Genomic DNA, 12,530 nt, shown 5'->3' with positions numbered 1-12,530 from the left:
TCCATAATATATATAGAGCAAGAGAGTTTATAGGCTACACTATGCAAAAGCTAACACATTGATGCACGTGTTTGTCATTAGCTTCACGCACTTGCAATAAGAATTAAATAAAATATCAGGCTATAAATCAATAGGCTACACTGTAGTCATACTGTAAACTATTTGGCAAACAACAAAACAGCACACAACTGCAACCAAACTGTGTGAACCATTTATTAGGTATTGATTAACAATGTATAAATATAGTATACACTCATTATTAAAAGTAAATAGAATGGATGAGTCATTGATATAAAACTTTGGCTGGGAAATTTTAAAAGCCCACAATTGTTGCTCCACGCTAGGGGCGCTGGTTGAACCCAATGCAATAAAGAGACAATCCAGCCAGTCAGCCAAATATATGATATTAACACAATCTAAAGAGCAAAGGGGAGTTCCCAAAGTCATCAAACCCGTCCAACTTTCTCATTTACAGCTATAGACCACTGAAAATGGATCCTATTAGGGCTGCTGCTCCAATGCTATGGTTTTCCCTTTGCTTTGGGAATATTCTGGAGGCAGCGGTACTTGGATCATTGCAGTACCCCTCTGGCATGGATGATAACGGGCTTGTTTCACATCTGGATGAGCAAGCTCGGAGAAAGCCGACAACGGTGTACAGGAAAAGCCTTCCGATAAATGATACTATCGTTCCCCATGACTATATGGTCTCTTTATACAGGACACTATCTGAGATAGAGAGCAGACGGCTTAACAGCAGTGCTCCTCAGACCGCAAGACACGCCAACACGGTGACCAGTTTCGTGGATCGAGGACAAGGTGGGTCGTTAGGCTTATTAATAATTACTAAAGGCGACTGTTACCATGGCGGTTGTCATTAATTCTGGGGTTGAGGACTATTTAAGTAGCAGTCTCTAATGCATTTGTTATGTTCATTATGACAAAGGGGGAGCCTTATCGACAAGTTAAAAAAATCTAATGCAAATGAATATTGAGTATTAGCAAAAAGCTCAGTACATAAAATAGTCAGTGTTGTGAAAGGACATGATAAATACGAGATTGGAACGGCAAAATGCAACACGTTATTTCGGAAAAGTTCTGTCAAAGAAAAAAAAAAACATACCATTTGACATATAAAAACGTAATGTCTCCGCATTCACAAAAAAAAGTATGCCACCTAAAAAAAATCGATTTGCAATAGTAAGTTAAATAGCGAGTTGCTTGACAATTTACTTCTTCGGCATTACATATTTTAAGGTGACCTCCTAGACATACCTTTTCCAAGTGGTCACAATGATTCATTCAAAGTCTATGTTAATGTAGTCTACAACTGAAACATTATTTGTACATTTGTTTCACATTTATATGGGAGTTTTCTAAATACTCTAAATACTTCCAACGAAATATGAAGTCAAATGTCTCGGATTTCCAACATCTGTGATGTATAAACCTCACTGGCACCTTGAGCTAAACACTTCGACAAGGCCTGCTTTCCCCCAATCCAGGTGTTGCTGATAAAAACATACTTGTAATTTAAACCTGGTGTTCAAAGATTGTCACAGAATATATATATATAAAAGCATACTCTGCCAGTAGGCCTGGTCCATCAAATTAAATCGCAAGAATACATTACTGTGTTCAAAACACAAGTATCACTTGGCAATGTCCAAATCAGTTTTTTGCTGCTGATTATCCGTTTTGCATTGTGTTATCTTATTCAGGACATACAGAATATATTTTAATGTAATATCAATGACACTGTGTCAAATTATATTATTATATTTTAAACCTATAAAATAAAACAACAATAATGATAACTAAATAATAACAATAATGTTGAATAATGTGTTTGTGTGGACATGTGGCAAGGACTTATTTCTTCACTCCCACTCATAAAGTTATTAATGTGTGTAGGGGAGAGGACTACTGTTTAGGGGAGAGTGGGGTTAGTTGAGCCACTTCTTGCTTCTAGGAAAACACAAAATGTTTGGAGAGTTTGTCATTTAATGAAGTCTGTGAAGGAGGAAACCAAATAAAAAATGTGGTAAACGGGTTAGGTTATCGAAAGTGTGAGGGAAAGTGAAGCAGAAATGAAGCATAACCAAAAAACTAGTGGTGTTTATAAAGAGGTTTGGAACTGGTCTATTTGCATGGCAACTCCACTTATGCAAAAACTGCTGATTAAAGGTCCTGTGTGCCAATTTGAGCACAATATATTTGAGTTGCCAATCAGTCTTTGTAATAATAATAATCATCATCCCTGTATGTATAATCACTGTTTATTTAAGGAAAATAACTTCAAACTGTATGTAATCATTTATTTCCCTGAGCCTCTGTTGGCTTTTGAAATAGCATTTGAGTCAAGCTACAACACAATTTGTATCGTAGCCTATTTTGGTCAAAGACGGAACAGACTGTCCTGCACAACATTTCTACCCCACATCTTCCTTGACGGATGAGGTTGTTCTGATAAGTATTGATGATGTAGGCAGACTAACTATTCTCAAAGATAAAATGTCGTTCATAGATGTTGTTCATAGATTTATTTTTCACGTCTCCTTTGGCAGGTATGTGGTGGAGATTGTTTTCCATGTCTTATTTTGTTGTTTACTAAAAAATATGTAAGAATCTCCTGACACTAGTGAGGGAACCTATTAGCTATACAATGATTTTGGAAGCTATTTACAACACATGTTGTCTTTGATAATTATGCCCTAGGTCTAAGGGTCTGCATCTTTCAACTTTCTCACATTTGTTTGTCATGACCTCTTTTAGGCCCAAATTAACTTTGTAGGACTCATATGCCACCAATTATAAAAGGGACTCAGGCATCATTGATGCATGGAATGCTTAATTTAAAGAATGAGATTGAATGTAAGTTGAGCTTTCACATCTCTGTAGCAGTTGACCTCTAGGGAGTCTAGTTTCTGGAACAAAATGTGGTAGCTACACAATTGTACACCATTAGGACAATTCCAACACCTGAATCTTCAGGGACGTATCCATGTATAACATAGCAAATGCTATAAGTGATATTCCAGTTATAACTTATGTCATTCAACCATATTGATGTGGGTCATCCATGGTAAATTACTGGTATTAACCAACTAGTTACATTCCAGCTACTTAAGCGTGATACATTTAGTATAGTTAATAAAATATATTCTGTCTTCACTTTTTATTAAAGGTATATTTTTACTTGCTGTAAATTATTATTAATAATTGCGTAAAATGCAACATCCAGGAGTTAGGCTACAAATGTTTAAATAAATGGCTTTATCTATGCTATGTTATGAGTCTTTACACAATCTCTAAATGTTGTAGAAATGTCTACTGAAGAACATGAGTTACGTATGGTAATGTGCTTCTAAATGAGAGTCTCAGCCTAGGATCACAATACAGTCAGGGCTTAACCCTCCCCCCAGGACAGAAAGTACAGCGTTTTAAATGTACAAGAGGAACATTTTGATGTGCATGCTAGTGGCCGACATGTCTACTTTATCATAATGCACAATCGGAATTATAGATTAATAGATCAGGGGGTAATTTTAATTATAATGGAACGCTATTCATAAAATATCCGTGCTAAGATCCGGGCTATAGCCCCGGACGCCCAGGCCTAACAACGCCACAGTCAGTATTCTGAATACTTGATTACTTGAGTTTGGGATTTGCCAAAACTTACTGTTTTACAAAATTATTACATTTCATTATGTAAGTTTTTCATCACTCAATGTACAACAAATCCTTTAATCAGACAGATGCATTATTTTGCTGACTCAACAGGACCACTGATTTAATTCAGTTGATTCAGCTGAAAAGACTCTTAGCAGCAGAAAATATGTCATACATTTGTTGGCTAGGCTTGTTTATATAGCCTCAGTCTGATATCTGAGCAGTATTTCTGAGCAAACACATAACTGGATTTCGTTCTGTCCCTCAAGGAAGTGACCTTTAAGTACTGTTCGTCAGATGCAGATAGCTTTTTTTGGTTTTCTACTGCATTTTCTGCCTTGACGAAGCCCAGTTTCTTCAAATTTATTCATGGCATTTATATTACCAGATAGCAATTACCTTGTGGACAACAAAATACATTATAGTCACATTTTAATGCTTATTTATATTTATTTTCATTTATGGAGTGTCTTATGTGCATATAAATACTGACTGGTCATATAAATAGTGTTTTCTATTTAAAAATAATTTTCTTAGATGGCATAAGACTTCTGTACAGTATGTGAAAAGTCTGCTGATGCCAGGGATCTCTCCAATCACAACATCAGATTTAATACTGTCTGTTTAATTGTAAGATGACTCAGTATGATGTGTACTGGTCTCACTAGCATGCTGGTGTAACCCCCCTCCTCGCATTATCCCTGCCTCCACCTGTTTGGACCTGTGTTCATTTTGTAACTAATTTCCTAATGGGATTGCTATTAATTATATTTTGGTGTTGATGTTGTTATTAGTAGCATCGTATACATGATCATGGGATGGCAGTGAGTTACTCCAGAGGAGCAGAACCTAGCAGAAGACCTGTAAAAGCATTGGTGTGCATGTCTCCAATAAATGGTTAATGGTTAAACTAATATGTGGCATTTTCTGAATGAACTGTGAAATTGTGACGAGGTAAAAGTGTTTGACAAATAGCCGTAATATTATATATAATAATGAAGATGGTCGTAATACTTTTTTCAGTGCAGAAAAGTGGAAACAGTGCAACTTATCCTGACAATATGCTCAACTTAAATTAAATAATTTTTGGAGACACTTATCCAGAGCGAAATTCAGAAGTAGTTCAGGTTACGTACCTTGCTCAAGCATACAACAACAGATTTGAACCAGTAACCTCATAGTTTGAGGTGAAATATTCTAACCACTACATTATGCTGCTACCCAATAGGCATGACATGTCACTGTTTTAGTTATGATTTCCAAAAAGGGATTTCCAGGGATACATAACAATCTTAAATATGTGTAGATATCTTATAAGAATACTATATTTCCATTTCTGAATAGGTGTTGAAAAATGTAAAAACTTAAACTCTCTCCATGTCATTAAGCTACATCATCTTACTGACACTTCTAAATTTGTTTTAATGAACAAACACAATGAGGAGGTCAAAGTAGAGTGTATTAAACATTGTAATTAAATTAGAGCGCAAAAAAAGAATATATTATGTTTTAATGCATATCATTGTAATGCATCAAAGATGGCATATAACGTTGTCTTTTCAAATAAATTATTGTCTTTTGAGTCACCGATTAGTAGGCCTATAGAAGTTTGAATGTGCATTGACTTTTTTATTCATTCAGCCCATATCACTCTGAGTGCAAGTTCAGCTAAGATACACACAGATACAAAATTGATGAAAAAAATGCAACTTGAACTTTTATTCACAGAGACAACAGGAGTCTGGGTTATGTCATTGTTTTTTGTCAAGCAAGCGGATATTTGCTAGGATAGTGCTTCCTAGCAAATTGCTCCCTTCACCTTTTATTGTCTGGGTATTCCACTTAAGCCTGCCTGGCTGGTCTTTCTCACAGGAGAACAAGGGGTAGAGATTCCCTGCATTCACCAAAGGGTTGTGTGTTCTTTTCTAGCAGGAGCCTCACTGTGTACAATTAAGTCTTATTTTGAGGTCTCTTCCATAATGCATCAATGACACGACACCACAGTCTGGCCATGGATTCTTATGCTACCCATCTGTATTGGAGAAGAAAGTCCCTTCATGTTTTAACCATGCAACTGTGGTTTCGTCCTCAGGTTGCACTGTATCCCGAGACCTCTTGCTTGGGCTGGAAGTCAACATCAAAACTTTTAAAAGTTAGGCAACAGTCTGTTCCCTCTTAGCCAGCTTTTCCCCTGCCACATCCCACATCTCTCGTCATGGTTGCAACTGTGGTATGGCTGATACTGTGAATAGCTGTTATGGGTCCATCTGAATTCTCCAGGCAGGACGTGCCTAAGACAACAGATAGATATCAGTTATTTAAAGATATTCTGTATGTTGTCTTTATTTTCAGGCACTTTATTTTAAATACTCGCCAGGAGGAGAATGCCATGTCACTGTCTTGTTCGTAGACTACAGCTGTACATGCACCCAGCATGAAATTCCTTTCACTTTGACGTGTTCAAATTTCTAAACCACGCCTCTGAAATCTACAACTTTGTTGTGAGAAATATATGAAGGAAGAAGAGAGGGAGAAACTGAGGCAACTTCAGTTTGAGTTTCTCCAGTCTCTTGCCAAGTCCTCTTCACAATCAATCAGTGTATTTAGCACATACTGTCATGGGTTTGGGCCTGCCTACAGGTCAGCGAAGCGCTTCCATCCTGGCCTGCTCTGTTAAGAAATCCTAAAAAGACCCAAACAATATCTTTGTATTTTCGTGATAATAATAATAATTAATTTCAAGCAAATGATTTTCCTTAATCTAAGGATTCAACTTACCTGTGATGAGTTACATGTTCCTTTAATATGAAAATCATTCAACAGTTTGAATAGAGTAATGGACTCATTTTCCTGTTTTGTGTTATTATATGTCCTGCAATGAGCATGGTGAAAAGAAAGAAAACCAGAAAAATTTTCTGAGGTCAGTCACAAGATAGTAGCCAAGTATGGACAATCTCAAGTCAACAAGTTCATCTCCAGAGATATTCCTTTGTATTTATTAAGTTTAAACCTATATGCCACTGTAGCCAACCTCCCTGGATGTGGCCGCAAGAGAAAACTGAAAGATTTAACCAAAGGCTTGTTCAAATTGTAGAGAAAGCAGTGTTGTTATTTAACAGCCACACAGATTTAAGCTGACCTTCAGACATCAGGTGAGACATATTTTGACTCACACTATCTATCTCCAACTCAGGGAAATTAGACACTGCTGAGAGACAGACATAAGAATGCCCATATGCAATTTACCAAAACATGCCTGAACATTCCACAATCTTTCTGGGACAATCTTCTGTAGAAAGATGAGACCAAATTAGAGATATTTGGTGAAGCACAACATCTGTATGTTAACAGAAAACAAAATGAAGCCTTTAAAGAAAAGAAAACACCTTCCCCACAGTCAAAGATTTGTGGTTGCTTTGCGGCCTCTGGTTCTGTGTACCATGTGCATGGCATCATAGAAACATAAGAATACTACAGAATATTTGAGTGCAATGTCGAACCCAATGTCAGACCATGGGTCTTCCAGCAGGGATTGACCCAAAAATACACTTAAAGAAGCACAGAGGAATGGTTCAAGACAAATCCTAAACTATTTTGAAGTGGCAAGCAAACCTGCGGAGAGGTCTGCAAACAGCAGTTGGGAGGTTCCCTTTGAATCTCAGAGAACTGGAGCAGTTTGCACAAAAAGAGTGGGCCAAACTGCCAGTACAGAGGTGTAGGAAGATCATCCATGGCTACAGGGGCATTTCAAGGCATAGGCAAACTAGGGTGCCGGCTGCAGGGGGGCCCAATAACTAAGACAAGACTTATATATTTGTTATGAGGGAGATGATATTGAGACGGTAAGGGAGGGTTTGGCCAGGTGTGGACGGTGGGTGAATCGAGTGCTCCAGCTGACAGTTCATCCATAGGCCACCATATGAATATATCAAAACCATCAGGGGCACTGTATAGAAAGAAGGGGCAAGATGAGGAAGAAATTAGAAATAAGTATAGAGGTATATGTTTTATTATGGGGATTTTCAAAAGCATCTATCTGTCTCTGGTTTTAGCTTTTTGAAATGTAGCGCGCTAAGCTAGTAACTAGCTAAGCTAAAACTAGCCTACAAAGAGTAACAGTACATACATAGCATGTGCACAGGCAGTGAACAAAGGGTGGAAGCGGAACCCTAAAAGCCAGTTCAGATCAATAATTTGAGACAACATGGTTTTAGAATGTTGCAGAGAAAATTGCAGCGGTGAGCTGGTTAGTTGCAGAGCATCTGAAATCATTGGCTGGGCCCTGGGGACGTACCTACTGTAATCGCCATGTCAAGTGTATTAGTGCAGCTTTAGAAAGTCTGAGATTCTTTTGCAAGTTGCATCCAGTGTCATTGCAAATCATTGATCTGAACTGGCCTTTAGATGTATCTTTGTTGTTCTGAAAATTGTTGTTCTGAAAAACAATGGAATTTGTAAGTGACCCCAAACATTGAAAGGTAGTGTACATTAAGGTATCGTCCTTAATAGTCCTTAATAGTGGTGCCACTAATGACCAAATTCAGCCTACAGGGAAGAGGTCAAGTGCCTGGCGGTATGGTGTGCTGACAACAACCTGGCCCTCAATGCAAAGAAAACCAAGGAGCTCATTGTGGATTACAGGAAATATAAAGGCCACAGTCACGCCCCAGTTCTCATCGATGGCTCCTTGAGGAGGCTGAAGTAGGCCCGTCTGTCTTCTAAGATCCTTGTGAACATCTACTGTTGCACAATCAAGAGCATTCTGACTAACTGTGCCACAGTGTGGTTTGGTGGTTGCTCCGCAGCTGACCAGAAGGCCCTGCAACGGGTGGTGAAACCCACCCAGCACATCACAAGTTCACAGCTCCCAGCCATTGTAGACATCCAGCGCAAGCAGTGTCTGCGCAGGGTGCGCAGCATCTCCAGAGACCCTTCACACCCATGCCACAAGCTGTTTGCCCTCCTCCCATCAGGCAGGCGGTACAGGTCTCCCCTGTTCTCGCACCAGCAGGCTCAAGAGGTTTCTTTCCATCTGCTGTAACCCTGCTGAACTCTGTGACTTTCCATCACTAACCATACCCACCCTTTGTACTACTGGACTCTGTCACTGCCTTACGTCTTAAATCGTCTGATACGATTTTTCAGTTTACGTGTCATTGCTGCTATTACTGTATTTCATTTGCACATGCCGACTTGCACCTTAAACTTTCCCTCATTGCACATTAGGAACTGGCATTGTACTTGCATTTTCAATTGTTACTCTCACGTCTGACTCAGGAACCTCATTGCTGCACATTCAATTGCACATTCTATCCTACTCCTTCAATTTGCCTCGATTGCAAATTCAGAATGCCATATTTATCTCACTTGTACATACATTATACTTAATACCTGTTTGTCTGTAAATTTGTAAATTTTCCATGGCACATTTATAATTGTTATATGTAATGCATTTGCATTAATTGCACACCTATGCATTCCAGTTGTATACAGTATACATATACTTAATACTTAATACCTGAATTCCTGCACTTCTGGTTAGGCGCAAACTGCATTTTGTTGTACTGTACTGTTGACACTAAAGTAGAATTGTATCTATTCTAAAAATGTGTGGGGTGCTACTTGTTATTCCCACCGAGTAAAACAGACAGAGGGCTTCATGGCTGCATCCTTTCTGTACTGTAAAGACCCGCTTGAACAAAGGGGAGTTGCTGCCAAAGATGGAAATATGGCCGCAGACACTCAGAATTTAAAGTCAGCACTAGATTTCCAGTACTAGATTTACCTTCCTCAAACTCTTTACAAATAGTTATAAACTGCGTATATGAACAGTAAGTGTGGGTTTGAGATTCAAGTGACTAGCCTGTTTTTGATTTTGCTCCAGATCACTCCTCCTGGGGAAGTGGCCAGCGCTATCTCTTCGACTTGTCCAGTTTGTCCAGGACAGATGAGCTTGTGGAGGCAGAATTGAGGATCCTGAGAAAGCCAGCGCTGGAAAACCTTCCTGTGCTGTTGGGCGGGAACCTTTATGAACTCCTTCTCTACACATGTTCTTCTGTGGGGAACTCTGGGAGACAGCTGCTAGACTCCATTACAATTGACATTCTGGATGGTGAGCCTTCCAAATGGGATGTCTTTGATGTCTGGGCAAGCATGAAGGCTCAACGAAGGAGCCAAAGGACAAAAGCAGGCAAAAACCGTCTTGTAGCCTGCTTTGACCTAGTGGTCATTTCAGAGTTGACCAAAGAGGCAGCCAACCCTCTTACAGTAGGGCTGGCACGCCAGTTTCGGCAGCCCCAGGAGCGAGCTTTGCTCGTGGCTTTTTCTCGAACCCGCAGGAAAGAGAACCTTTTCAAGGAGATTAGGGAGCAGATGAAAGCAGTGCGAAGAGATGTGGGTTCTTTGGATGTTTTGGATCTTTCTGATGTGGTTGCTCACAAACCCAGGCAACGCCGACGACGGACTGCCATAACCAGCCGATCTATAGGTGGAGTTGGAGGGGGAGGTGGGGGAGGCGACAGTGGTGGAGGAGGAGGGAGCGGAAAGGGTGGAGGCAGCGGCCGCAGAAAGACTCGCTGCAGTCGCAGGCCTCTCCACATTAATTTCAAAGAGTTGGGCTGGGATGACTGGATCATCGCACCCCTGGATTACGAGGCACACCACTGTGAGGGTGTGTGCGACTTTCCACTACGCTCACACCTGGAGCCTACGAATCACGCCATCATTCAGACACTTATGAACTCCATGGACCCTGACTCCAGCCCACCCAGCTGCTGTGTCCCCTCCAAACTTAGCCCAATTAGCATCCTGTACATCGACTCTGGCAACAATGTGGTCTACAAGCAATATGAGGACATGGTGGTAGAGAGTTGTGGCTGCAGGTAGCATAGCAACAGACAGAAGTAAACTAGTTTTGCATGGCGCAAGTCTTGTTATTGGACTTTGAACTCTGAAAAATTTTGCATTCCTGTTTTGGGCTTGGACTAGCAAAGACAGGAATCCAAATGTCTTGTGGAAAAATCTATTGGTGGTTTGATACATTTACCAACACAAGCCTCATTTTTCTGTTCCCCTTTAACCAACTGTATTTTGTGATTTGCTGATAAAAAGGTAGAGACGTATGCTAAATACTGATCTGCCTCTGCTTGAGTGGAACATATTCTCATTTGCTGCTTAATTTATTAGAATTTCTCATTGAATTGCTAATTTGATGACCTCTTTAGCAGAAATGTACTCATAATATGCTCTGGTTAATCTTTGTGTCTATTTCTCAGAAAGTTGTTCCATGCTGCCAACTTTAAAATATTCCATTCATAAACAACTGCTATTCTTAAACTTGGGTTCTACAAAATTATTAGTCAGTTATGATAGGCTGTAACATAAAAATAAATCAGGCATTTTGATGCTTTACTGTAGAGGAAAATCGAGGATAAAGGAAGATGTTTTTGCTTGAATAGCAGTGGGCCAGATATGAACCCATGCTGCAGCAGTACGTGCTTCATGTATACATGATACAGCATGTTAGGCTTCTGGACTACCCTTGGCCACTCAGCCATTACTTTTTATATTCTGACCAGCTATATGCCCACAAGAAAGGGACATATTGCTTTGTAATTATATTTGATATCCTTAACTATCTGAACACATAGTAAGATATGTCCACTCAATTCCACTGTGTATGCTGTTAACTAAGAAAACATGTATGGGACACAACATGTAAGGACACAATCACTTGGTACTTCTTACTTAAGACCGAACAATCATTTCTTGGACATTATCAAATGAGAGGTTTTGTAGATATTTGTTGTTTCCAGTATTGTGAGCAATCTGGATATTGTTATACATCTGTTTCGCAGGACAGAAAACATTTCCCATTTTATGGAATCATCTGCTGTAGAAACCTGTTTTGTTAGGGATATGGTAAAGGACCCATTTAAACAGTTAACAAAATGGCTGTGTGTCATAATGCATTTTATTTCATTAATGTCATTACTTTGCTAATGTCAGAGGTATTTGATATGAAACATTTAACAAGAGGTATGTATGAAAAGAGACTATGAAAATTTGAAAGATGGCATGACTCTTGAAGATGAATTTATTACCATGTACAACTGAGAAACGTTTATTTACTGCAGCTGGTAATGTATATGACTTAAACATTAAGATACAATGCTCACTATCATTGATATGGTGATACTGTTCCCTTTAAATATAATGTCCAAAATTATACACTGTAGTTCAGGGAAACAAAACATTGAAATACACTATTTTGTACTCCAAGTACTAAATTATCAAAGCATATTATTTTGAAAAAATAATCTTGATCACACAGCCTTATGTCAGTCTTGGAAGGTCATTTGGATGTCTTTGATTCAATTTTTAAAACATATTTAGTGAAGTCCCAAGTGATTAAAAATGTTGCCCTTCAGTCAAACCTTCCTGACGGTGTTGGTTCATTTTCACACCAAACACAAGTATCATGATACTTCTGCTTTGACATTTTTTTAATTAAGGGTCAATTCCTCATTGTGTATTATTTACTTAATCCCAGTGGATTAATATGAACAATAATTGTTCACAGTCAAACTAAACCACTTGCAACATGTAAACAAAGTGCATACGTAATGTTCCCAGGAGAGAACTCCCACACAGATGTGTATAGTGTAGTTTGGAAAAATATACCATCCTTTGATTCACAGTTTCTTTGTAATATCCTTGTTAGCAACATTTACTGATAATGACTAACACTTCTTTGTTTAAAATGAATTATGTTACCTTTTATTCCAAATTTCAAACAAATATAATTTAATTTAATTTTAAATCACCAAACTATTCTTCTTGGACCCCTTGTGTGT

General features: G+C 38.8%; 1 protein-coding gene across 1 annotated transcript; it reads left to right on the top strand.

Moving 5' to 3' along the window:
• The first annotated feature begins 361 nt into the window (after positions 1–361).
• Positions 362–12,020, top strand: gdf7 (growth differentiation factor 7). Its single transcript, XM_020053908.3, has 2 exons — positions 362–819; positions 9,560–12,020. The coding sequence occupies exons 1-2, from the start codon at positions 492–494 to the stop codon at positions 10,558–10,560; spliced, it is 1,329 nt and encodes a 442-aa protein (XP_019909467.1). The 5' UTR covers positions 362–491; the 3' UTR covers positions 10,561–12,020.
• Positions 12,021–12,530: the final 510 nt, after the last annotated feature.

Source organism: Esox lucius, chromosome 15 (genome assembly GCF_011004845.1).
Source record: "Esox lucius isolate fEsoLuc1 chromosome 15, fEsoLuc1.pri, whole genome shotgun sequence".
Taxonomy (NCBI): domain Eukaryota; kingdom Metazoa; phylum Chordata; class Actinopteri; order Esociformes; family Esocidae; genus Esox; species Esox lucius.
Note: the sequence above shows the minus strand (reverse complement) of the source record. Positions and strands in the feature narration are given on the sequence as shown.

Coding starts and splice junctions, on each gene's coding strand:
- gdf7 (XM_020053908.3), top strand. CDS start 492: ATGGATCCTATTAGGGCTGCTGCTCCAATGCTATGGTTTTCCCTTTGC. Junction 820..9,559: donor TTTCGTGGATCGAGGACAAG/GTGGGTCGTTAG, acceptor ATTTTGCTCCAG/ATCACTCCTCCTGGGGAAGT.